Source organism: Adiantum capillus-veneris, chromosome 1 (genome assembly GCF_014529385.1).
Source record: "Adiantum capillus-veneris isolate H3 chromosome 1, ASM1452938v2, whole genome shotgun sequence".
Classification (NCBI taxonomy): Eukaryota; Viridiplantae; Streptophyta; class Polypodiopsida; order Polypodiales; family Pteridaceae; genus Adiantum; species Adiantum capillus-veneris.
The window spans coordinates 35,632,968-35,660,832 of record NC_140931.1 but is presented as its reverse complement, the minus strand read 5'-3'; the positions used below and the strand labels follow the sequence as shown (position 1 = coordinate 35,660,832).

Sequence of the window (27,865 nt, the reverse complement as noted above, 5' to 3'; positions counted from 1 at the left end):
GCTGATTTTGCACCTGTACGGTGAGGTTATGACCCTCACCAGTGCCTGCTATGGAGCAGCAGTTAGCTACCCCTGTTCCTGCTCAAGGAGGCTCTTGCCTCAGCACAAAAGCATGAACCCACACAACTGTACATCAGTCAAATGAGTAGCCCTCTTGTGGGGCATCACATAACTGCACGTAGGGGAGACAGAGAGCAGTATGTAGCGTGCGGGGCATCACTCCCGTCACCATACTGTACATAGAGGGCAAGGTAAGCATTCCATAGCTTCTGTACCTGTTGCAATCCGCCTGTGGCTGAAAATGGCGCCCCCTTTGTTGATATGCAGCTCGTTTTTGCCTCCCAGAGTGGCAGAATCGCTCACAAGCTGACACGTCGCCCAGTTTCCGAGTTTGGGCTTTCCCTGCTAAAAATATCTCAACTGGTGCGTCAGTTGACTTCGCGGCAGAGTTGTAAAGTGTTCCCCTAGTCATACCGAAGGTAATGACGCGAACACATTTCGTGGCCCAAAATAGCAGTTCCCTAAATTTTAGGGGATGCTTCCTTTGGGCTCCCACTGGTCTTCTGACCATCTATCCTCATTGGGACCGCATCCAAAAATGCAATGTGGCCCAACTGTCGGATACTTTTTGTTGGTAGTCCCACCTTGACTTTACGCCTTAATTGAGTTCACTTCCTAGTATCCACCAACTTGCTAAGTGCGACCGGGGGACCTATATGATCTTGCTCTGAGCCTAGACATCCTCTTACCATACGAATTCCAGTGCCGACCACTTCCCGTCTGCGGGTGAATCTACCGTTCACATTGGCCATACAATGTCCGACCGTTTGCTACTTCAAAAAGAGGGTCTCAAAATAAATAAAATAAACCCCATTGGAAAGAAACCAACAACCAAGGTTAGCAGTTGCCACATCTCTGTGACATGGTTAATAACTGCCACGTCCTCGTGACAGTATTCTTTCAGTATTGCCAGCTTTATGCCATACTTCATACTTGTTGAGTGCTTGACACCCATATAGTTGTAATTCCAAGGGTACCCAACCAAGGAGATTCCAGTGCCTAACTGGGAAAATCCACCGTCTGATTCTGAGATAGAACTACCCAGTATCCTTCCATTGAACCCACTTCCTCTTGCCCTTCTTCTGTGTTGGTGCCTCAAAAGTCCCAGTGCCAGTATTGTCCTTCTGGATAAGTCTATAAATGGCCTCTGTCACAAAGTGATGACGTGGCGGACAGCAAAAACCCTAATTTCTGCCAAAAACCCTAAAATTCCTGCAAACCCAAATTTCCGGAAATCGCGGAGGCGGAATTTTTTTATTTTTTATTCTTTTAAAGGAAAATTTTGAGCGACGCAAATCTCAGCTTTTCGCTTTGATTTAGGAGAAAGAAAGAGAAAAAGAGAACTTGCTTTTTACTGACTCTCACTGAGAGAAAGAGAGAATCTGTTTTTGCTTTCAAGCTTTTGGGGCTCTGCTTTTGGGCATCCCTTGTAACCTTTAAATTAGTGGTGAGGGCCTCACTTCTCAGAGCATCTGGACGCAGAGTCTGAGAGTGAAACCCTAACCACTCTCTTGTACTTTGATGATTGATTAATACAAAAAGAAATACCGAAAGGGGCGCCAATCTTTGGGGCCAATATCTCTAGGCACGGAACTCCGCCGGGCCAATGCAAATCTATTGCGATCTGTGAATTGTTTTGAAGTGGTTATTTGGTGCTTTCGCGGTTGATTCTTGACTTGGAGTGTCCAAGTCTGTTACAGTGGTATCAGAGCACGGCCGATTTCTCTTCTACGGGAAATCCGATCCCCGATATTTTTTTTTTCCGCGGCACCTATGGCTTCAGGCAATGATCAGTCGACTCCCTCTGCATCTGCACATGCGGGCTGGGATCACAACGAAGATTCAGGCAGAGAGTATGGCCCGCCTTGGCCTACTTAGGCGGAGCGGCGAGAGATAGAGCGTCGCCAGTTGATCGGAGATGCAACAAAGATGATGCTCAATTTTGCCAAGGACCTGAAGATGGCAAAATATATGAACCAGACCTCTTTGGAAGAGGTACAGATGGAGTGGCAGAGAACCACAACACCACTCCCCAAACCCGCTCTCAAGAAACCTTCTGCCTCCAAGGAATATACGGAGAAGGAACTCGAGAACGTGGTTGATGCACGAATTGCTTAGCTTTTCGACGTGCAAAAGAAAGACAAAAAGCATGGCAAAAAGCAGAAGAAAAGCACTGACTTCCCGGGATTTTTGGGTTGTCGGTCGACATTTGACAAGGCAAAGAAATTGAAGAAGCGCGTCAAGTTTGAAGACCTACCCAGTTCTTCTTCTTCTTCTTCTTCTTCTGACAGTTCTTCTAGCTCTTCGGATTCGAGCGAAGAAGACAGGAAAAGCAAAAAGCGAAGCAACAAACAAAGCTTCGAAAAGGGCAAGAAAAAGGCAAAGAAGGCTACATCTTGCCCAGAGACTGACAGTTCTACTGAGGACTAGTCTACAGAGAGCTCAGATTCCGATGACGAAAAGTTTTATGCGAACAAGAAGAATTTTTACAAAGCCAACCAGTATGACTTTCTCGAAGATGAAAGCAAGAAAGTCCGAGAGTTTAAGGAAGGTGGCCACTCGATCAAGTTTGATACTTTTTAAGGATACTCAGATGCTTCGAAGGCTTTGTCTTTTATACAGCAGTTTGACATCGCTTTCGCGGGAGGACGCTATTCAGAGCACTCCAAGATTCGGAGAGCTGCCTCTTACTTTAAGGGGAATGCTCGTACTTGGTGGTCCACGCTTCTTTTAACAAGAGTGCGCCAGTTAAATGGCTGAAATTTAAGAAGCTTTTTATTTCTTCTTGGTTGACGCAACAATATGAACGAGATGTACGAGCTGCTTGGAACGATCTCCGGATGACCAAGAGAGATACAGTGAATTCTGATTGTGAAAGATTCTGGAGCTCTTTTCTACCCGCCTCTTCATTCAAGAAGATCTCGTTCAGAGAACAGATTGAGCGGTTTACCTTGGGTCTACCTACAGAGATCCGAGATCACTGCTTGGAATAGAAGTCAGCTTCCATTTGGGAGTTGATGAGTCATGCGAAGCGGGGCTTTACCATTCACTCTGGCAGTCTGACCTACCCCACAGATGAGGCCATGACACAACGAGCTGAACAGACTTCTGGGAATGAAAGTAGAAAGAAAAAAGAGCAACCCAGAGAAAAAGGATGCACGACCCAAGCTTATTCCTAAGGAGAGAGCTCGCTTCATCAGAGAGGGGAAGTGCTTTGGATGTGGGGAAGATGGAGATATCTCCGCGAAGTGTCCTAAAAAGGCACAGAAAGAACAGAATGATAAAGACGACGACAGGTCTGAGAGTTCGAGAGCAGCTGAGGAATGTGGCAGAAAAGGCAGATAGAAAAGAAGAACTCGTACCACATGGCGTGGGACCTACATCGAATCTAATGAATGAAAGTACAAACTTTGCCGCTTTTGGGGCAAAGTGAAGGATCAGGAAGCTCTTCTGAAGGAGCCAAGGCCAACTTCTTTTCACTTGGAATTGGCGGCTCGATTTCGAATTACGCCCGACAGACTGACGCCATAGGCGGAGGTAGTTCGACTGGCACCCGGATGGGATGTTGCCATTACACCGAGCATTGGCAAACTTCGTTTGCAATGACAGGGGTGTTCAGGGCACGTGAGTGACGTTCTACTCAGGATCCCTTGGTACCACAAGAACTACGCCGTGGTTGACTACCGGGCCGAGAAAGCGACTTTGATAAATGAAGGGCTTAGAGATTGTACTTGATGAACTTCAGTTTCTTACTCATTCTTTTCGAAGAGAACTGAACAATGGATAAAGGTTGAATATGTTTTGACCTGATCAAAAGAACGCCAAGATTTTTCTCCACACTCATGCCGATTGCTTTTTAGAGGGCCTGAAGATCAAACCATTGATCTGATACTTGGAAGCACGCCACCCAATCGGCCACCTTACCGTGTGAGCCGAGTACAGAATGAAAAGATTATGAACCCAGTGAAAGACCTCTTGGAAAAGAGTCTTGTCCAGCCTAGTACTTCACCGTATTGCTCTCCAATGTTGTTGGTTTTGAAGAAAGACGGATCTTGGAGAATGTGCATCGATTATAGCACTCTCAACGAAATCACCATCAAGAACAGATTTCCGATTCCTAGGATCGATGATATACTCGACAGGTTACAGGGATCCTCGTCCTTTAGCAGGATTGACTTGAAGAGTGGATATCATCAGATCAGGATAGCGCCAGGAGATGTCTACAAGACAACTATTCGGACGACTTTTGGGTTATTTGAGTTTTTGGGGATGCCTTTTGGCTTAACCAATGCTCTTGCGACATTTAACCAGATGATGGACAGGATTTTTCGAGAGTACAGGCTATTTGTTGGCACTTTCTTTGACGACATCATTGTTTTCTCCAAGAATGAGGCAGAACACAGAGATCATCTGCTTGAAATCTTTCAGGCATTACGAGATCACACGTTAGTGATTAATGCAAAGAAAAGTGAATTTTTCCTACCAGAGATACTTTTTTTTTGGGACACATCGTGTCAGCAGCAACAGGAGTGCAAATGGACCCAGCCAAGATAGAGACTATCCGTGATTGGCCCGATTTGAGGAATGTCCATGAAGTTAGAAGCTTCTTGGGACTGTGTTCGTACTACAGGCGGTTCATACGAAAGTTTGCAAAGGTTGCTTCCCCTTTGCATACCTTGACTCAGAAAGGAGTACCTTTTTCGTGGGGACCCACAGAGGTGACTGCCTTTCGAACAGTGAAAGAGAAATTGACTACGGGACCTATTTTGACTTTGCCGGACTTGCAGAAGTCATTTGAAGTATATTGTGATGCTTGTGGTTGTAGTCTAGGTGCGGTCTTGATGCAAGAAGGCCATGTCATAGCTTACGAGAGCCGTTTGTTCTCTAGGCCGGAGATGACAGCACAGATCTATGAGAAAGAGCTTTTGGCGGTTATCCATGCTCTTGCTCAGTGGCGGCATTACCTACTCGGAGCGGATTTCACTATCTTTACAGACCATCAGAGTTTGCGCTACTTCTTGTCACAGAAGCAGCTTTCGGAAAAGCAGATGCGGTAGGCGAACATCTTGTCACAGTTCCACTTCCAGATTGTCCATGTGCAGGGACAAAAGAATGTGGTGGCAGATGCTTTGTCTCGGAAACCGTTGGTTCTGGCTGTTTCCGCGATACATCATAGGAGCTTCGAGGATATGGTCGATCAGTATGCCACAGATACAGATTTTGCAGATATTTTCACACGGCTATGGGATGGGGAGACAGTAGCTGGATACTCCCTTCGGAAAGGCTACTTGATGAAAAAGACTATGTTGTGTGTTACACAACCGTTGAGGGATAAGGTTATGATTGAATGCCACTGTCCACCTTTTACGGTGGTCACCGCGGCATTGCTACCACCATGAAGGGGGTAGAGAGATACTTCTTTGGGCCGACACTCAAAAAGGATGTGGAAGAGTTTGTGCGCAGTTGCTTGGTATGCCAGAAGGTCAAGTTTGACAGGCATAAGGCATAGGGATTGTTACAGCCTTTACCCACCCACCCCTCGGAAAGTATCGCAATGGATTTCATTTTTCATCTCCCGAGAACACAGAATGATTCCGATTACATGGCACGTCTAAGACGATTGTCTCCGACAGAGACCCCAGATTTATGAGTTTGTTTTGGAAGGCAATTTGGGAGAACATTGGCACGCGGTTGCAGTTCTCGTCATCGTTCCACTTGCAGACTGACGGGCAATCTGAGATTGCCAATTCAATGATTTTAGATTTATTGAAGTCTTGTATCTCGCATCAGAAGACTCAATGGGAAAAGAACTTACCTTTGGTGGAATTTGCCTACAATAACACGATACACTCTTCGACGGGGAAGACGCCATGTGAGATTGTTGAAACTGCTGCGAAGGTTCCATCCTTCCTGAGCACGAAAGATTAGAAATTTGAAGCGGATGAATATTCGCGAGACTTGGATACGGCTTTTGCCAAGGATCGCGAGACTTTGCAGAAGTCTCAAGAACGACAGAAAAAGGCAGCGGATCGCCATCGTCGCGACTGGAAACTGAAGGAGGATGATTGGGTGCTCTTACTTTTGAGAAGGCACGCCTAAGAAAGAAAAAGGGAAAGGAGAGGCTTTTTCCAAAGCTTAGTATGTGATACTACGGACCTTTCCAGATCACTGACAAGATAAATGATGTCTCCTTCCGATTGGAACTGCCAGATACTTCGAGGATTCATAATGCATTGCATGTGAGTCTCTTGAACCCTATTAAGGGTGATGTGCCTGATGATGGGGAGCCTGATGAGCAACCCGCAGTGGAAGAAAACGAGGAGATCCTTGTTCCTGAACAGATTTTGGCACATAATGATACGAAGAAAGGTAAAGTCCGAAGGCGGTTCTTGGTTTAGTTCAAGAACTTTCCTGCATTTGATGCGAAGTGGATGGAGGAGGAGGAGGAGGACCTAGCAGATACTCCTCGGATTGTGAAACTTTACCTCGATGCTTTGGTTTAGCATAGTCTACTCCAAACGGAACCCAGAATTCAGCTTGGCCGGAGATCTGGTGCAGTGGGATGCACAAGAGGGGAGTTACTCCACTCCTTTGTCAACAGATGCCTCGATTTTGATACTAAAGTCACTGATGTCTCTTTGAGCTTCAGGGATACTGAGAGCTGACAGTATTCTGCTGGATAACTTTATGAAATGGAATTCCTGATTATGATACTGATTTGTTCTTGACTTCTTGTGAGTGCAGGAACTGATAGCCGAAATGACTGCAGCATTTTGGTTTGATTGATCTCGAATAGACATGGTTGCAATAGGGGTTAGACAATCGGACATCGTTGAGGTCCCGATTGGACCTAGATGTGATTGCTAGCTACATTGCCGATAAATCATGGTCTAAGATCCGAATGAATGTTGAATGTCATGTGATGTCCTGTGATGTCTGGTGATGTCCTATGATGTCGTGTGATGTGACTGTCGATTTTGTACATGTGCTAGATGTGTGTTCCTAGTACGTAGGTACTAACAATCAGTGTCTGCTAAGACGGTTTATGGCTTTTGTCGGTTTTGCAGGCGTAATCGCGGTCGATTACAATGCTTTCAAGAGGGGGGTATGTCACAAAGTGATGACGTGGCGGACAGCAGAAACCCTAAAATTCCTGCAAACCCTAATTTCTGCCAAAAACCCTAATTTCCGGAAATTGCGGAGGCGGAATTTTTTATTTTTATTTTTTTAAAGGGAAATTTTGAGCGACGCAAATCTCAGCTTTTCGCTTTGATTTGGGAGAAAGAAAGAGAAAAAGAGAACTTGCTTTTTACTGACTCTCACTAAGAGAGAGAGAGAGAGAGAGAGAGAGAGAGAGAGAGAGAGAGAGAGAGAGAGAGAGAGAGAGAGAGAGAGAGAATCTGCTTTTGCTTTCAAGCTTTTGGGGCTCTGCTTTTGGGCATCCCTTGTAACCTTTAAATTAGTGGTGAGGGCCTCACTTCTCAGAGCATCTGGACGTAGAGTCTGAGAGTGAAACCCTAACCACTCCCTTGTACTTTGATGATTGATTAATACAAAAAGAAATACCGAAAGGGGCGCCAGTCTTTGGGGCCAATATCTCTAGGCATGGAACTCCGCCGGGCCAGTGCAAATCTATTGTGATCTGTGAATTGTTTTGAAGTGGTTATTTGGTGCTGTCGCGGTTGATTCTTGACTTGGAGTGTCCAAGTCTGTTACAGCCTCCTGCTCAAGCTGATCCCGCCTTTCAGTGGACATCTCAAATTCATAAGTTGTGAGGGCATTGTAGGTTTTGGTGTCGGGATCATACAAACTGCGTTTACCCTTTGTCAAACGGGTTCTGGCCAATTTATGACAATGCGAGGCTGTGTGAATCCATCCCTATTGGAGAGGCTGATTCGTCTTAATTCTAGCTTCAAAGAGAATCTCAGCCATCTCTCTATATTGTGGTCCCAGTCTTGGTTTGGTAGTGATCCTTTTCAGGGATCTTGGAAGACTCCACAGTTAGTTGAAGTAACTGATTTGTGATCTTCGTTAAGCAATGGAGCTGGATCTTCCACTGTCCCATACAGAGTTTGACCCTTTGCGTCTCTCCCTGCAGATCCATGACATTATCTATTTTGAGGGCGTCATTGATCATTGATTGCCAGGCTTTCCATTCCATAGTGGCTCGCTCATACCAGTCCTGAAGTTCATTAGTGATGTTGAAGTAGGTGAGCCGATCCACTAGTTCTAGATACTGAGGATACAAAGCTGGGAAAAATCTAGGCAGTTAAACCTCTTTAGCAGGTAAAGCATACAAAAGAACTGAAGAATCAGGCAGGCGTGAGAGGGGTGCAGAGCATGTGTCAGGACATCTTAGAGGCAGTACCAGCTGAGTGGCTCACACCTCTCCAGTCAGCAACACCCAGATGGATGGAGGCCTTCACGCGACTGAGGTTCTCATCTGAGTTCGGGCTTGTTCAGAGACTGTATCTCCCTGTTTTTCGAGCTACAGGGTGAGAGACGCTTACACCGGTTGCAGTAGAGGCCCCACACGTGGCAGAGTGCTGTTTTCAGAGGATCCGAGTGGTAGGCATTTGCGGGAGGACTTGTGTCATAGATCTTGACCCAATAGCTCTTGAGACTGGCCACTGGAGACTATGGGCTTGGGAGAGTTGTCCACTGGCACGAGTACAGTGGGATCCAGGAGAGTGGTTTTGGAGGGACCCTTTCTCCTCAGCAGACCATCCAAGTGTCCCTTTCTTTTAGTACATTGTTCGATTGGGACATCACATACTGGCAACAGAGAGAGTGGCTCGTCCTGCTGCAACACCACATTGGCAGGAGGAGGGTCTCACAGCTGAGTTCTTGGCAGCTTTTTGGGAGAGGTTGTGGGACTCTAGACAGTCGAGGCGAGTCACTTTGCTCCAATGGCCAGTTGCACACCGAGCTACAGCAGTTGGGAGTGGCTTGTACATAGTGGTCTCTCGGCAACATGTGCAGCTTGTGACCATCTTTTAGAGAGTCAACGTCACTGTCTTTGGGACTGGCCTTTGGCACAGCAGGTTTGGCTTCGTGTTCTTCGGCTGATGCCAGCTCTTTCCACTACTCGGCAGTACACTTGGGGGGCAGTTGCTTGGTCCACTCTCACGGGCCCGGCTTCAGTTTGAGCTATCCTCCACCAGCAGGATGATAGTGATGCAGGGGGGCCGACCTACACTCCAGCCTGCTACAGAGCTTACTCCACAGAAGTGGTACAGTGAGAGAGAGGAGTGTTGGGAGCTCATCTGCTGCCTAACACTCTGGTTCATCTGGCGGGCCCGCTGCTTCCGCATCTTCGAGGCTCGCCCTGTACCATCAGCAAAGACTGTTCGAGATCTTTGGCTAGAGCTGATCCATACTCTCAGAGGACAGCTCCACGGTAGCTCCGACCGCATGCGGGAGCGCAGAGAGGCTTTCCTTCAACTCTGGCGCCCTGGGCCTTTTTTCACCATGGTCCAGGGTGTGCTCAGATGGCACTACCGTCCACCTGTGTGGCTTTTCCCTCCTCCCATCTCTTGATTTAGCCTCATTGTACATATGCTGTTTTTTCATTGGGAGAGTCTCCCCATCATGATTGTTATAGCCCTCTCTTGTAGAGGTGGTGGTAGCCCTATGGGCAGTTTCATTAACTAATAAGAGGATCTTTTTCTCGGAAAACAAAAAAAAGTTGTTTTGCAGATATAATCGCGGCCGATTATATCTGCAAAAAGTTGTTTTGCAGATATAACCGCGGCCGATTATTCTTTTTAAGATGAGGGGGTGGGGGTGTCACAAACTGCTGACGTGTCACTTTGCATTACGTTGACCATAGGTCCATTTACAAGAAATATGGGGAAAACCTTGAAAAATATCAATGAATTATGAGATCACGGGAAAAATACCCATATAGCCACAAGATACATCAAAAAATAAGATGATCATGAAGTTGCGAGGAAGCTCTAACCAACTGTAGGAAGCCTACACAAATCTGCCAAAAGCTATCTTCACCTCTAGCGGTGTAACCAGTGCTATCTACCAAAGTAATAACAAGTATCCACTGTAAGAAACCTTCTTTAGCAGCTCATAGAAGCTGTGGGACTAAAACAACCATGTGTTGTGCCTCCAAAACCATCCGCATCTATTCCATCATTTCTGGCTGTGTTACTCCAAAGACGAACATTTCTCTGACCAAAACAGCTTCCTCTAAGCATCATAAATCCGACTCTCGTACAAATCTGCAAACTGTCTAACATCCATGTAATAGCTGGCCTCCACCATCATTTGCTCCTGAAGGATATCAAAGACGTTCTCGCAAGACATATCATATAATGTCTGCAATCTGAATCTGATCATAGGAAAGTTATATTTCAATCATGCAAATTAATCACATTTCTTCAGGCTTATAAAAATGGAGATTTTTAGCTGCAGTACAAATGTCCCGATGTTCCTTTTGCTAGTGACAATGCCTGTGAAACTAGAGCTACTCAAAACAACACAAAGGCAGCATTGCTTTGTAGCTATGAGCTCTTAAACTCTATTTTCAGAGTTTAAGAATCTTAGGGATTAATGAAAAGGAGCTGCTAGAAAACACACCTAAGCACCAATGCCTTCTCATACTGGTGGTTTTCAGGGTGTATTAAAGCATCTATCGCCACAATACGAGTCTCCCGGCGCCCTTGCCGATCCCTTGGTTTACTGTCAATATAGTCACCAGCAAAGCAGAAACTAGAGGCGTATCTGCACAAAGAAACAAGCCAACACTTAATAGTAAATGGGCAGTCCAATTCCCGATCCATACACACTTCATCAGATGCATCTTATACCCAGTGTAGCAGCTGAAGCGTTCAGCACCCCTGATTTCAATGGCCTCATTGGAATGCATTGCAGGCATAAACAGCATACCAGCTAACAACTCAGGGCTAATTACAAAACGTATTTCCTCCTGCAAATAACCGAGCAGACATTAAAAAAAAGACATAGAAAGCAGTCCGTCACAGCATTAAATGATGTTGATCATCCCTATTTTTGAAGGTATTAAAAAGGTTGATTAGCACACTTGCAGGTGAAGTTCATAAAAGGGTTTGACTAGGTCCAAAATTCAACACCATCACTTGCAGTACAAGGAGTCTGCAAGTGAAAAGAGCACGCACTGAAGAGTAATTAAGAAAATACATCTGACAGTCATGCCTCACAGACAAAAAGTGTCGAAGACAATCAGCGTTTTTCAATTGGCAAAACCAAATACAACAAAAAGAGCAACAACAGATAACGAAACAGTACACTCGTGGAACAATGCAACTTTAATCACCGTTATGTGCCACCTCTTGGGAATTTTGGGAAAATCTTCCAAATCAAAAATACATCAAAATGTGAATTTCAATGATTGTACGTAATGTACCAAGCTCATGCTCAAAAATAAAATAAAATGCTTCAGGACATTGGGAAACACCAGCAACGCCCATTCAGCATTTACCAAACCTTATGACAATCAACTAAAATGCTCCCGAACATTACCACAGCTGTTATAAACATGACAAAAACGAATCAACAATCAACTAAAATGCTCCAGAAAATTACCATAGCTCTTATAAACATGACCGTGACTGAAAACCTCGGGAAGCCCTAGAAAGTGTTCAGTAAAAATCACCATCACCAGCATCAGGAGTGTCCCACCTGAATACCCTTGTCTACAGCATTTTGTATTAAGTCTCCAGACTTTGCATATTCAAATTAAAGATAGATATCCTTTAGATGTTTGTACATCAAAATGAGGCTTAAACACAGGAAGTGAAACTTGGAAATATGGAATTTGTGCAGAAACAACATTTGGTGCATCTCAACGAGTAATCAAGTACCATAAATTGCACCCCCCGAAAAACACACCAACTGTAGCTTAGTTTAGGTATCAACCTGTACACATCCATGACCGAGCACACCCCCTCCTAAATATTGGTTTGCAAAATCAACTTCCAAAGCTTCTGTGCTATGGTCTTCAATCATACCCGTCTCAAAAACCTGAAAAAGTGTGAGGAGAAACAGAAAAGCATCCTAAGAAAGAGCAAGCTTTCACGAACTGGAGAGAGCTACATGGAATTAAGAAATTTTACCTGTATGGGACAAAAAGAAGAAGAAGAATTGCTCCAGTAGCTTTCGCTCGGCTCAGAGATGGGAGAGTAAACTTCAGGCTGTTGACCATCACGAGGAAGCACCTTTCTCTCAAAAGAAATCATCCCATGTGGCATGTCTTGAGTCACACGAGCAAAATAGTGCATTAAACAATGAAGCTTCTGCTCTTGTTGAGGAGATATCCGCCTGCAACAACAAACTGTCAAGAAATAAGCTACAATCATCAAAAAGTAAATGTCAAGTTAAAACTTGAAGATTCACAAGCTATGATCAACAAAGATTGATTAACTACAGGATCCTGTGCCTTTATACAGCTTACTTGTGAGCTTTGGTACATCAAAATCTTACTGGAATAGTCTTTCAAAACTGAAGTAAGGCAGTCTGGCCTTTGCCCTGCCCTCCAGTGGAAAAAGGCACAAAAAAGCACATGCTAAAATGGCTGCAACCAGCTCCTGAAATTGAACAAACACAAATCTATCAAACAATATACTCAAAAAATATGTTGTGCGGGATTCCCCCTTACTAATTAAAGGACTACATATTTTGACATGTGTGGAAATTCTTTTTAACACTAGTTTTGTAATTGGACACTCAAGAATCCTGCTTTTCTAGCAACTTGTCTTATAGGTCGACCTTGAGGGCTTCTGATATTTGGCAGCATACAGGCTTTGTGCAGCCCCCAGACAGCTTGTCTTTCTCTCGCTCTCAGAGTAGGGGGAGTGAATCTATCTCGGATAGATCGCTTCTATGCCAATGACCACATTTGAGACATGGGTGGGTCTGTTTGCATTCTGGCAGGGACTACTTTCTCCGACCATGCGCCAGTGATTCTCACTGTAACAGACAGACGGAGGATGGGGGGGTACGATGCTGCGCATCCCTGAGAGGGTCTTGCTGATCCAGAGCTTAGAGAGCGAGTGGTGGCACTTTGGACAAAGAGTTTGGACACGCAGTATACCCGTGCTGGTAGAGTGGCCTCTGGACTCACTGAGCTTAGTCGCTTCTTCCTCCAGGAGGCTGCAGCTCGCTTTTTGGCTGCAAATGAGGAGGAGAAGCGTCTCCGACGGGCCATTGTTTCCTTGCAGAGGATGCAGAATGTCCTTGGTTGGAGGAGAAGATGCAACAGGCTCGACAGGAGCTGACTAGCATTGAGGAGCGGCGTCATAAGTTTGCCTTCCATCAGCAAGCATCTCAATGGACCCAGGTGGGTAACAGAGTTATTGGAGAGTTCTTTGAGACAGTGGGGCCCCGCCATGCGCACACCAGTGTCAGCCAGTTGAGGAGACCACGGGTTAGTTGCTTCAGAGCCTGAGGATATGCATGCAGTTGCTACTGACTTCTATTGTGATTTGTTGTTAGTTGAGTCTTAGTCGGAACATCAAGATGCATGCAGAGAGCAAGTTTGGACGCAGATGCCTAGCCTTGTTACTAAGGAGATTCATCGACTGTTGCTAAATGGACTATTTTCTTATTTTTTTGAGTAATTTCTTTTTATTGAAAGTAGGATATTTAAATATGTGCACTTGAACCGCAAGGTTAGGAACTATAGATCTACGGAAATTATTAAAAGCCACCAGGAACGGACAAATCTGATGTGTCATATGATGGGTGACATTAAGCATCGGGAAGGGGTTGTACCGTTAGTTCGGTAGGAGAGGCTGAGAAACAGATATTCTTGATGCGTCACGTGATGGCTGACAGGAGCAACGAAAAGGAATATTCTATTGGTTTGGCAGGACCCGAAATGGAAAAAGGATAAGGCATAAAGACGCAATCACAAGAATAACGATGGGTTCTGAGAAGCGTTTTCCTTAAAAGCGAAATATTTGAAGTGCTTTCCGAGAAATGCAGACACTTTCCCACGAGGAATCTGTGTTTGCATAGCATCTGTGCTTGAGAACTGCACCCGAGGACGCCTGGAATGTGGTTGCATAGCATTGATTTTCAGCTCACTGAATTTTATGGAGTTTTGTCCACGTTCACAGTTTTTTTTTAAGTGACCGGCCGCCCACTTAATAAGTGGGCAGCCCACTTAAAAAATAAAGCAAGGTTAATAAATAGAAAACTCAGCGCTGGCTGAAAACAGCAAGCCCGCTCTCTTTGCACTGGCTGAAAACAGCAAGCCCCCTCTCTTTGTGCTGGCCAAAAACAGCCGCAGTCCCCCTCCTTCCCTCTAGCGCTGCTCCCCTAATTTGGCACCACACCACACCGGCTATTCCTATCGGGTGTAGGACCCTATGAAAGAAAACCTCTCTCTCTCTCAGCCACACAGAAACTCCAGCGCTAGCAGCAAGGAGAAGTACCGGCAGGAACCTGCGAGTGAACGAGCGAAGGCAGCACGCGAAGTTTCGTTTCCCGCACTTAGAGCAACAAGTATCAATTGTGAATTCGTGATTCATGTTCTTGTTTCGTGTTTCTGCTTTTGCAGGTACTCCATCACGGAGAAGGAGCAACGAGGCCTCAGACTATGCTCAGAGATTCCGAAAACGGAATCGGGAATGGTCTATAGAGCTTCACGCTCTGGGAACAGACGGAAACAAATTTGAGAGCTCGTCTCTCAAGAATTCCCCGCAAGGGAAGGAACTGACCTTTCAGTCGAAAGATCTAGAACAGAGGGATCACTCCGGTTCTTGTGCTTGTAAAAAGATTCTCCCTAATAAAGATTCTCTTTAAGGGGGGAAACCAGCCCATCTTCTGGTCCCAAATACTGTGTCGATCTTCTTCCTCCACTCTTTTAGTTGAAAGATTATTTATTTTCAGCTTGTTGATTATTCGTGTGCGCTCCCCATTTGTGACAATGGTATCAGAGCTCGGATTCCTCTCTTTCTCTACAAAGAAGGATGATTTTGAGAAGGAACGGGAAGAACCATGATGAGCCACGAAAGAACCGTTGAAGACGAACTTCAGCAAGTGCGATCTCAACTAGCGAATTGCAACAGCTTATTTCGTTGCCAGCTGTCCATAAGGTTTCGGATGAAATCAAGAAGCCGCAAGGAACGAATGCCCATGGGCGTCAAGAAAATCCTGCCGGTGGAAGCAACCCGCAAGAGGATGGTGCGGCTGCCGAAACACATAAGGGATCTCCGGATCAGGACAAACGGCCTTCCAAGAGTAAGGGCCAGAAAAAAGAACTTTCTCTGCTTAAAGAAAGCAAGGATGTCTCTATCTCTTCTCCATCATACTCTCCTGACTATACTACTACATCTACTTCTTATACAGTATCTAAATCTTCTCCAAAGAAGAAAGCTCCTACTATTTCCCTATGTAATACTAAAGAAAAGCCCGAGTTCAAGAAGGATAACCGCAGGCGTCACCGCAATCATTGCCGAGGATCTACATTCGGTCGGTACCCCTAGACGGATAGAACATAGCACGTATCGTGCAAGGCAAAGAGCAGTTTATGATGAGCATGGCAACCAAGGCAAAAAGCGTCCCCCAAAGGACCTAGATCAGCCTACGACGCTACAGGGTACCAGAAAACGGCTCAAGTATCTCACGCCGGACCAAGTACAAACATTCAAAGAGCAAGAAAGGTGCTTCTATTGTGGTGAGAAAGGAGACATGAAGCCCAGCTGCCCTGTTCGGCAACAATGGCACGAACAAGCATCTTCGAAGAAGGAACCCGCTCCACCGAGCTTCAATTTCGTTCCTGATGTGCAAGGGAATACAAAAACCGGAAAAGGGAAGCGTCAACTCCTTAACGACTGGTGATTCATGAATAACCAGCGGGTGTTGATCCTCTGCAGCCCTGGATCGACGAACAATTTCATCTCACTGGAATCTGCAGAACGCTTTGTCCTCACACCCGCTCAGCTTGGAACTCCAATCACTTTTGAATCGGCATTCGAGCGATTGACTACCAATGCAACTCCCCTGCAAGGACAGCTCAATCTTCAGATTGGCAAGTACGAGGACCGCAAATGCTTTCTGATTGCACCCATTGAGGGATGTGATATCATCTTGGGTATGCCATGGCACTACCATATGCAATCGGTCCCAGATTATGTAGAAAAGACCCTGGCTTTTGAGCATGAGGGCAACAACATAATAAATTTTGCTAATGTAGGGGATTAGCTATTTTCTATTGTAAGCCATATCTCCATTAAGAAGGAAATAAAGAAGTGCGTTTCTGCTTGCTTGATTTTCGAACGTGAAGATTCTTTTTGGAATCCAAATGTGCCACGAAAAGGAGGATCGGATTTTCCGGTAGAAGAGAAATCCGTCGTGCTCTGATACCATCTGTAGCAAACTTGGGCACCCCAAGTCTAGAACATGTCGCGACTTGAGAGAGATTCACTTAAAACACTTCACAGACAAATCACAATTGAGTTGACACGGCCCAACGTAGTTCCGTGCCAAGAGAGATTGGCCCCAAAGACTGGCGCCCCTTTCGATATTTCTTTTTGTATTAATCTTTGAGCAAAGTACAACTTACGCAGGTCCTCAGCACTCAGACTCTGCGTCTAGATGCTCTGCAAAGTAGGCCCTTGGGTTCCTTATATTCTTACAAAGGGATGCCAAAATCAGTGATTTGCGGAAATCTGTATAGTCGGCGCGATTTGCGGAGGTCTGTACAATCAGCAGGATTTGCGGAAATCCGTACACCTTGCCACGTCAACAGCCTCTTCGCAACCCTTTTTTTTTATGCCTAGTGTCACTTTGGGCCCCTCGGCAATAATCCATAAGTTGGGACAATTTTATTAAGTGACCCCTCGGCATTTGTCTGTTAGTTGGCATGCCATGTCATCAGTTTGTGACACCGTGTTCAGGGACAGAAGAATTTAGTGGCAGATGCATTGTTTCGAAAGCCCTTAGTTCTGGCTATTCCGCAATACACCATCGAAGCTTCGAGGATATGGTAGATCAATACGCCATAGATCTTGATTTTGCAGATATCTTTCACGAGATGCAGAGTGAGGAGACAGTTGCAAGCTATTCCATACGGGATGGCTATTTGATGCGGAAAACGATGTGTGTTACAAAGCCTTGAGGGAAAAGGTTTTGACAGAGAGCCATAGTCCACCTTTTTTGGGCCACCGTGGTATAGATACCGCTTTGAAGGATGTTGAGCGTTACTTTTATTGGCCGAGGCTCAAAAAGGATGTGGACGAGTTTATTCCCAGTTGCTTAGTATGCAAAAAGGTCAAGTTTGACAGGCATAAGAAAGTAGGACTTCTACAGCCTTTACCCATACCTCCCATCCTTGGGAAAGCATTGCCATGGATTTTATTTTTGACCTTCCGAAGACTCAAAGTGGGCAGGATGGCATTTGGACAATCATCAATAGATTCAGTAAGCATGCTCGCTTCATTCCGCTAAAGAGGACAATTAAGACCGATCATTTGGTAAAACTGTTTGTCTCACGGATTTTCCAATTACATGGCATGCCTAAGTACATTGTTTCGGACAGATATCCCTGGTTTACTAGTTTTGTTTTGGAGGGCAATCTGGGAGAACGTTGGCCCGCGGTTGCAATTCTCGTCCTCGTTCCACCCGTAAACAACCACGGGCAGACAAATGGGCGATTTGAGATGGTGATTTTGGATTTTGTACAAGTCTTTTATTTCAAATCAAAAGACTGAATGGGAAAAGTATTTGCCCATGGTGGTTTTCCTAGAACAACACAGTTCATTCTTCGACGGGGAAGACGCCATTTGAGGTAATTGAGAATGACTAAGAAAGATACATTGGATGACTTGGGATACTTATTTCCCAAAGAAACCAAATTGAGCGGTTTGGCTGTGGTTTGCCAAAAGAGATTCGAGACTATTGCCTGAACCAAAAGTTTGACTCCATTCAGAGACTTATGGGACATGTTGGAACTTGGAGCGCATGCCAGCTCATTGACTTATCCTACAGACAGAATAGTATCCACCTCAACACGGTAAGAGTCGGGGGAACCGGATGGCAGCTCATCACAAGATTCTAGAGAATCAGATGGTAGCACATCTGCAAGTTCCGACGAACTAAGGAAACCAAATGCAAGTTCATCAGAGGATTCCGATGAAAGGGGATCAGATGATAGTGCATCTCAGGGTTGCGATGATTGAGACTGACGTGCCAATGGGCACACGAAGCTAGGGAAGTTACCCCCAAGGCACAAGGAAAGAAAGGAAAAAGGGAATCAGCTGGTAGATCGAAGAATTCCCCATACACAGGATAAGGTTTTTGAAGCAGATCGATATGATCTAGATCTGGATACTGCTTTTGCCAAACGTGCACGAAGCTCTTGAGAAGTCTCAAGCAAGGCATAAGAAGGTAGCGGACAAGCATCCGTGCGACTTGCAGTTGAGGGACGATGATTGGGTGCTCTTACGGTTTGAGAAGGCACGCCTAAGGAAACGAAAGGGAAAGGAGTGGCTATTTCCAAAAGCTAAGAATGCCGTACTATGGCCCTTTGATGTATCCTTCATACTGAAGTTGACAGATACTTGGAAGATTCGCAATGCTTTTCATGTGAGTCTATTGAAACCTTTCAAGGGTGAGGTGCCACTCGGCAGGGAGCCTGAGAAGCAACCTGAAGTGAGAGAGACTGAGGAGATTCTTGTTCTAGAACAAATACTGGCTCACCAAGAAAGGAAAGAGAAAGGTAAAGTGAGCGGCGATTCTTAGTCAAGAATTATCCAGTATTGAATGCAAAGTGGATGGAGGAGGAGGACCTAGTAGATACTCCTCGACCACTGGAACTTTATCTTGAGGCTTTCGTTCTAGCTTTCACTATTCCGAAGAGATCCCGCAGATCAGCAAGGTTGAATCTGGTGCAAACGGGACTGCACATGAGGAGAATCGCTTTGCTCCTTTGTCACAAGTTACCCAGATGGAATAAAGTCACTGATTTTCCTTTGGATTTCAAGGATACTCATGGGCTGACAGTATTCTATTGGATGACTTTATCAAGAAGTACTTTGACATGGGAATTCTCGACATGAATCTGCTTTGCATGTGCTCTCTCATGTGAGTCTTGTCTAAGTGCATGTTTGAAAGACAAAATGATTGCAGCATTTCGGTCTTGAGATTCCATATGAGATGGACATGATAGCAGTAAGAATTAGTCAATCCGACATCAGTGAGATCCAGTGTGGATCTAGATGCGATTGCTAAACACGTTGCCGAGAGATCATTGGTTCGAGATCTCAATGGACTTTATGTGATTTGATTTGAATGTTCAATGACTGTCATCTTTGTGCAAGTGTTGGATTTGTGTCGTCTAGTGCGTCAGTACTTTTCTTCCCGAGAAAAAGATCCTTCTATTAGTTAATGAAAACTGCCCATAGGGCTACAACCACCTCTGCAAGAGAGGGCTACAACAAACATGATGGGGAGACTCTCCCAATGAAAGAACAGAATATATACAATGAGGCTAAATCAAGAGATGGGAGGAGGGAAGAGCCACACAGGTGGACGGTAGTGCCATCTGAGCACACCCTGGACAATGGTGTAGAAAGGCCCACGGCGCCAGAGTCGCAGGAAGGCCTCACGGCGCTCCCGCATGCGGTCGGAGCTGCCCTATAGTCCCTCAAGCTGTCCTCTGAGAGTATGGATCAGCTCTAGCCAAAAGTCATGAACAATCTCTGCTGGCGGCACAGGCCGAGCCTCAAAGATGCGGAAACAGCGGGCCCGCCAGATGAACCAGAGTGTCAAGCCACTGATGAGCTCCCAACACTCCTCTCTCTCACTGCATCACTCTTGTGGAGTAAGCTCTGTAGCAGGCTGGAGTGTAGGTCGCCCCCCCTGTATCACTATCATCCTGCTGGTGGAAGATAGCTCAAACTGAAGTGCCAAGCCCGTGAGAGTGGACCAAGCTGCTGTCCCCCAAGTGTATTGTCTAGCCGTGGATAGAGTAGGCATCAGCTGAAGAACTCGTAGCCACACCTGCTGGGCCGAAGGACAGTCCCAAAGACAATGTCGCTGACTCTCCACCAAGTGGTCGGCTGCACATGCGGCCGAGAGACCACTATGCACTAGCCAGCTCCCTACTGCTGTAGCTCTGTGTGCGACTAGCCACTGAAACAAGGTGACGCGCCTCGGTTGTCTGGAGTACCACAGCCTCTCCCAAAAGGCTGCCAAGAACTCGACTGTGAGGCCCTCCTCCTACCAATGACGTGCTACAGCGGGGCAGGACTCTCTAGTGCGTCAGTACTTAAGAGTCAGCATCTACTAAACTCGTTTATGGCTTATAAGTGATTTTGGAGGCGTAATCAAAGGCGATTACAATTGTTTTCAAGAGGGGGGTATGTCACAAAGTGATGACATGGCATGTCCACCCGGACAATCCCTGACAGATGAAATGAATTTACAAGTTGTCCCAACTTATGGGGGTCCCATCTGATGGGACCCGTAGGGATACAAAGAATTAAAAAAAAGATTGTGTGCAACTGCTGACGAGGCAAAAACCTCCGCAATTCACGCTGACGTGGCACGCTGTGCGGATCCCCGCAAAACGCGCTCGCTGTTGACGTGGCACTGTAAACAAATTTTCCGTAATTTGCGATGGCTGTTGGTGGCCAGCGCCAACTTTTGGGCCAAGTGCTTTTGAACAAATTGCTTTTGGGGCTCTGCTTTTGGGCATCCCTTGTAAGTTTATAAGGGCCCCTCGGACCTCACTTTGCAAGGCATCTAGACGTAGAGTCTGAGAGCAGAGGTCCCTCAAGAGTTGTACTTTGCAATGATTAATGATAAAGAAATACCGAAAGGGGAACTTGACTTTGGGACCAATACCTTTGGGCACGGAACTCCGTCGGGCTCTCTCTCTCTCTCTCCCCATAGAAAAATAATAGCTAACTGACCAAAGTGAGATGCAAATATTTTTTGATAGAGACGTTCTTCGGTAGTATCGTTATGACTTTCAAAATCACGCGCAATGGCTATGCCAAACCAGATACGACGAGTAGTTGGGTCCTGGGATAGACCCTGGCTGAACTCTAGAAATCTTGATACCATAATGTTTCTCAAATCCTCCTAGCCATTATCCCACTGCAACGATTCTCGCCAGGAAGAATGCCCAAGTTGTGGTGTTAGTGCAGCGTAATGAATGTTTGCGCTTTGCTCAAGATGAGTGCTCCGAACTGTGCTCAAGGTTCCTTTTGTTCTTATGGAAAATAGAGCCTTCCGTTCTTAATGAGAGAGTGCTATGATCACAAACAAAGTGAATGGATACTGTGCGTGCAAGTGTATGAGACTAAGAGATATAGAGAGAAGAGAAATACGACACCAGAGACGTTGTAAAACCCTCCTCCGACGGCCCCACTCTCGTCGGCGAGAGTGGTCTACTTATGATTGCACAAACTGGTACAAACTGAATGCATGAGACTGATGCAAGTCTAGGCTATATTGACGGCGACGACGGGGATGACGAGGCCGACACTAGGGCTGAAATCTGCAATCTTGCACCTGCTGTCCAAAAACGCTATGGGCTAAAATCTGCGACTAGTCCAAAAACACTGATTTGGGGACTGTTTTCTGTGGGTCTTTGACGCTGAAAATCTGCAGGTTTAGGGCTGAAAACTGAGGTTCTTAAGGGCTGAATTTGATGGTCTATCCAGGCTGAATCTGCTACTCTTTCTACTGCTGTAAATCTGCAACTCTGGGATCTCTTCAAAAACGCTAGGGCTGCATATCTGCCTGGCGATGCAACTGTCGTAAAAACGCTAGCTGTTGGTGCTCTTCAAAAACGCTAGGCATGGGGAAAAATGCCAGGCATGAGAGGATCTTGCGTTGACGATCTGATGCAAAAACGCCAAGGGGTTGGGGCTTGCTGGCGATGGTGCAACTGTTGAAAACGCTAGGGCAAGGGCTGATGAAGAAAACGCTAGGGGAGGTTCTTCTTGCTTGGAGGAAATCCACCAAGGGTCTTGTTGGAGAAGTTGACTGCTGAGCTTGGCTCCTGTTGCCTCTTCTGCCATTTAGTGCTAGTCTAGGTTTGCTAATATACAAACTTACTCAATTTGCCCTACCTACTTTCCAACAAAAGTCACTTAAAATTAATAAGTGAAAAATGTCAAAAATAGGTAAAATAGGCTAAATGCACTGGAAAATTCCCCTGAAGGATTCTGATGGATTCTAATGGGAATGCTTATGATCATGCTGTGTGCAACCACAGGATATGCATCTACACTAAGTGTTTGGGCATGCACGATCTATGAATAGACTCACAAAAGTGCCAGATCACTTCTAAATCTAGACTGACTGGACTGACTGAACCCTTGTCGTGTTGTAGCTTGTCCACGGACACATAGGGGTGGATGTGTCATTGGATGTGTCACGTGACATATGGTGATTCCACCAAGGTAATGAGTTACTCCCACTACATGTCCCTATATAATACTCGGAGCTCTACTTTCAATTTGTTATGAGCCCAAACTATAGATTCAATAAGTTCTTGCCATACCCGCGACCATTGAATAGAAACATTAAGCTAAAGGCCCAAACAAAATGAGCCCCTAAGAATAGAAGCCCATATGCAGAGAATGAAGAACCATATGATTGAATGACTTGAGAAGCCTCTGCCCACAAAAAATCTCGAAGCCATCCATTGATTGTCATTGAACTTTGTGCAAAGTTTCCTCCAGTGATGTGGCTCAATGCTCCATGTTCACTTACACTTCCCCATACATCCGATTGCATCTTTCAACTGAAATGCAATATAACCACTGAAATAGAGTTGTACATCCAAAAGAGACCCAATATTACATGATCCCAAGCAAATACCTTGCAAGTGCCCCCCCCTCCGGGGCCGTCGCAAGGAAAGTGAAAACCAAGATTTGCTTTGTCGGGTATTAGTCGAGAGCTGCGTGCAAATAAGACGCCTTTCAATAATATTAGTACAATAACATGAATTGTGAATGCGTGGATGTGGTGCACCAAAAAATCTACGATGCCTAATGGAGTTGGAGCTAAGGCCACCTTGCCGGCCACTGCTACTAAGTCGCTCCCACCCCAGGCCAAGCTGGTGCATTAGGTGCAATCGATCTAGGAGCCAAGGCGTGAGTATTCTAGATCCACTGGGCAAATATTGGTTGCAGTTGAATAGCAGTATCTGAAAACATATCTTGAGGACTCCCCAAGGCACTCATAGTATCGTTGTGAATATACAAACCGAAGCTATGAAAACCAAGGAAGATGCAGACCCAGTTAAGATGTGAAATTATTGTATCACGATGATGAATGACACGATCCAACAGGTTGTTGTATTGAGTAGAACACGTTGTTGTATTGAGTAGTGTAAGGTGCAGCATGAGTGAATGTTGAACTTTGCTCAAGATGAGTGCTCCGACCTCTGCTCAAGGGTTCCTTTTACTTACGAAAGGGAGAGCCTTCCGTATTTTTAGTGTGAGAGAGCAAATGATCACAAACAAAGTGCTAAACACTGTGAATGAAGATGCTGAGACTAAGAGATAGAGAGAGAAGAATATGACACCAAAATGTTGTCAACCCTCCTTCGAAGGCCCCACTCTCTATGGCGAGAGCGGTCTACTACTGATTGCACAAATCTCTACAATGCAATGGACTTGCCGACGATGTCAACGACGACGAGACGGACTGAAATATGAAAACGCTATGGCTGAAATCTGCAAATATTTATCTGCTAAATTTTGACTCTATGTCAATGGCGACGATGCAACGACGACGCGCTGAAAATGCATATGCTGAAATCTCCGTTTTCCGGGCTGAATTTGCAAACTTCGGTGGATCTGACTGTACGGCGAGGATCTGCTGCGGGAAAGTGAGATCTACGAGGTTCGGGGAGTCTCACTGCTGAAAACTGAAAACGCTAATGCTTCTAGTTGTTCTGTCGCGGTGAATCTGCGAAACGCTATGTTGCTATGCTGATCCAATAACGCTAGGGCTGATTGTCACAAGGCAAGCACCACGAGCCAATAGAAAAGAACAGACTGAACAAACTTTTAGCACTTCAATAACAACTGAACTGAAAGAGAGCGGGACGACACCCGACACGGAGTGGAGGAATTCCACCCCAGAGAGTATTGGGCCCAAACCTTGGCGCCCCTTTCGGTATTTCTTTATATTACTGCCGATTCACAAAATACAACTGCCGAGGAGCACCTGCTCTGCAATCTGCGCGCTAAAAAGTGCCAGACAGGGCTCCCAAGGCTCATATTTAAAGGCCCAAAGCCTAAAATCATCAAATATGAAAAGCTGACCCCAAAAAATCACTTTCCTAAAATTTCGGGATTTCCCTAAAAATCCCCCGCGAATTTCGGGACGTCCGTACAGATGCCACGTCATCATATTTTGATGTGCAAAGTCTTTTGAGTGTGTTCTGCTTTATTTTTAATGCCTTTATGTCACTTGGGGCCCCATCGGACGGGGTCCCCATAAGTTGGAAGGACTTCTTCTTCTGTTGCTTGTTCTTCTTAGGGTTTCTAGAATTAAGGTTTGCAGGTTTTAGGGTTAGGGTTTCCAAAATTAGGTTTTCAACAGTTAGGGTTTTTGGCAAAAATTAGGGTTAGGGTTTCTGCTCTCGAGCAGCCACATCATCTGTAAGTTGGCTCCATTCTTTAGGCTTTGACACGTCAGCAGTTTGTTACATCTCCCCTTCTTGAAAGAGAGTAATCGTCCGCGATTACAGCATATCTGCAAAACAACTCAAGTTAGCTCAAAAATTTTCGAGGGTCATTCCAAGGGACAATCAGTTTGCTCTTTTTATTAAGGAGTTAGCTTCTCCTTTCTGCTCTTTTGATCAAGGAGTTAGCTGCTCCTATCGGCTGTTTTGATCAAGGAGTTAGCTTCTCCTTTCGTCCAGATCGGAACTCTTGATATTCCGACGTAGTAAAATTAGCCATCACACCCAGACCGTACTGATCTTCCTCGGGTGTCTTGATACACTAAAATTACATACCCGGGCAATCTCATCCAATTAGGAATATTCAGTAGTTGGCACATCACAATGCAACACAAATGCTCACATATGCATGTTACAAAACATAGAAACATAAAGCCGCCGATGAACACTCCCCCCACAAATAACCATCCAAGTCCGGGCCATAAGCTGCTCAACACTCCCTCATCACTCCTCCCGAAATAACCTAAAAAGGTCCGGGCCATGAGATATAGAGGCCTTTTACAACCAAACGCCCCCCAAACCGCAGCCTGCGTCGTTTGGAGGTGCTGAGAGTAACCACTGCTCAGACTTCTTAATACTCCTCCCGCATAACCATCCAGGTCCGGGCCATGAGTAACAACAACAATACTCCCCCCGTAAATAACCACAAGGGTGCGGGCCATGAGTAAAAACAACACTTTTCTATCATTCAATACTCCCCCCGCAAATAACCACAAGGGTCCGGGCCATGAGTGAAAACAACACTTTTCAATCATCCAATACTCCCCCCGCAAATAACCACAAGGGTCTAGGCCATGAGTATGAACAAGCATTCTCAAACATCATTTCTCACTTCTCCACCCGGGAGTAAAATCACCAATCATTGAAACCAGTATCAAACCAGAGTCAAACAATTCAAATCGGCACCAAAACAGGTTCAAAACAGATAGCATCCATTTCAAACAAATTCCAAACAAGATCACCAAACAAGTTCTCAAACAGATTTGAAACTTAAAAAAGCAATCTCGACGTCAGTCGAGCTCGAAAAGTCGACCGACTTTCCATCCTGGAACCTGCACCAAAAATTAGGGTTAGGTTCATTCCGCAAGTTCGTAGCCGAGCACAGCATGGTCCATCAGCTCTTGGACAGACAGTGTTTTTGTTGGCGGCGATGGTAATCTCAAGATAGCAATGGCACTAGATCTCCAAGGTCATCTGCTCGTGAAGAGACATCTACTGAAAGATGTCGAGAAATTTCAAGTTATAATTTGCTAGGGTTTCCATGGCAAGCATATCAGGATACCCCACTCCACTAGATGTTGCACTCCGAAGGAAGATGTCAGAAACCATATAACTTCGAGCAAAAATTTTCTTGAAAGCTTGCCAAGTACTTGGAGTATGCTGCTTGGTAGCTGTAGACATCAACATCTGCATGGCACTGCTTCTGAGAAAAACAGTGACTTGAAACAAATCTGGATCCTTCTCTTGCAAGGGATCTTAATTGGCTTATGCCCTATAAGACATGAGCGATGAAATAAGGGTGGGAGTGGCTGATACCTCAAATATAATTCAGTTCCAGTAGCTCTGTCTGCTCTTTTGTAGGACCGGTATGCTTTCAGAAAAGCACACGCCTGATGCTCTAATACCACTGTCACAAGGTAGGCACGACGTGCCAATAGAAAAGAACAGACTGAACAAACTTTTAGCACTTCAATAACAACTGAACTGAAAGAGAGAGAGACGACACCCGACACAGAGTGGCGGAATTCCACCCTAGAGAGTATTGGCCCCAAACCTTGGCGCCCCTTTCGGTATTTCTTTATATTACTGCCGATTCACAAAGTACAACTACCGAGGAGCACCTGCTCTGCAATTTGCGCGCTAAAAAGTGCCAAGAGAGGGCCCCCAAGGCTCATATTTAAAGGCTCAAAGCCTAAAAGCATCAAATATGAAAAGCTGACCCCAAAAAATCACTTTCCTAAAATTTCGGGATTTCCCTAAAAATCCGCCGCGAATTCCGGGACGTCCGTACAGGTGCCACATCATCATATTTTGATGTGCAAAGTCTTTTGAGTGTGTTCTGCTTTATTTTTAATGCCTTTATGTCACTTGGGGCCCCATCGAACGGGGTCCCCATAAGTTGGGAGGACTTCTTCTTCTGTTGCTTGTTCTTCTTAGGGTTCTAGAATTAGGGTTTGCAGGTTTTAGGGTTAGGGTTTTCAGAATTGCGTTTCAGCAGTATGGGTTTCTGGCAGAAATTAGGGTTAGGGTTTCTGCTCTCGAGCAGCCACATCATCTCTAAGTTGGCTCCATTCTTTAGGCTTTGACACGTCAGCAGTTTGTTACACTGATTCTGTTGTTTCTGCTAACGCTAGGACTGATCTGTGATCTGCTGCAAAAACGCTAGGGGATCTGTAGTCGCTAGGCTGATCTGCAAGTGGCAAAATGTTGGGGCTGATCTACACTTGATGAAAAACGATGGCTGGTTCTTGTAGCTAAAAACGCTAGGTTGACTGCCGGTCTTGCTGAGAAGGTGCACTTGATGGTGGTCTTCTGCCTCTTCTGCCATAAAGTGTTGCGCTAGGTTTTCTTATATACTTGTTGAGTCAAATTGCCCTGCCCAGTTTCCCAACAAAAGTCACTTAAAAAATAATAAGTGAAAAATGGCTAAAAAAGGAAAATTAGGTTTTCTGCACTGTAAAATGCTCCTGATGAAATTTGATGGTAATGCTGATGATCATGATGTGTGCAACCAGAGGATATGCATCTACTCTTAAGTGCATGGTCATGCACGGTCTACGAACAAACTCACAAAAGAGCCAGAACACTTTCTAAGCTAGGCTGACTGAACCCCTGTCATGAAGTAGCTTGTCCACGTACGCGTAGGTGTAGATGTGCACGTGACATCCCCTCCTTTTCAAAGTGAGGTACTGGTACCGAATACATGGCGTCGAGGGAGATCCCCAACAGCGTCTGGAATCTTGGAAAGGGCTCTTCGCCGGCCTACTCTGATGCGTGGGTCATGCGATACTTGAACTTCATAAAGGTCTGCAACACTTGCTTCTTTGGGCCACCCTGAAAGCGACACGGTCATATGTGGCTTTTTCAATGCTTCAA

General features: G+C 45.4%; 1 protein-coding gene across 5 annotated transcripts in view; it reads right to left on the bottom strand.

Moving 5' to 3' along the window:
- LOC147464544 (poly(ADP-ribose) glycohydrolase 1-like) overlaps positions 1 to 27,865 on the bottom strand; it is a 98,714-nt gene that overhangs the window by 54,259 nt on the left and 16,590 nt on the right. For all 5 annotated transcript variants that reach the window (XM_086515471.1, XM_086515467.1, XM_086515474.1 and 2 more), the window contains exons 3-7: positions 12,535 to 12,638; positions 12,168 to 12,372; positions 11,971 to 12,075; positions 10,884 to 11,002; positions 10,654 to 10,797 (exon numbers count right to left, since the gene is read on the bottom strand). In XM_086515471.1, coding sequence (XP_086371597.1) covers positions 10,654 to 10,797; positions 10,884 to 11,002; positions 11,971 to 12,075; positions 12,168 to 12,372; positions 12,535 to 12,638 — 677 coding nt within the window. The remainder of the gene's footprint in view (positions 1 to 10,653; positions 10,798 to 10,883; positions 11,003 to 11,970; positions 12,076 to 12,167; positions 12,373 to 12,534; positions 12,639 to 27,865) is intronic.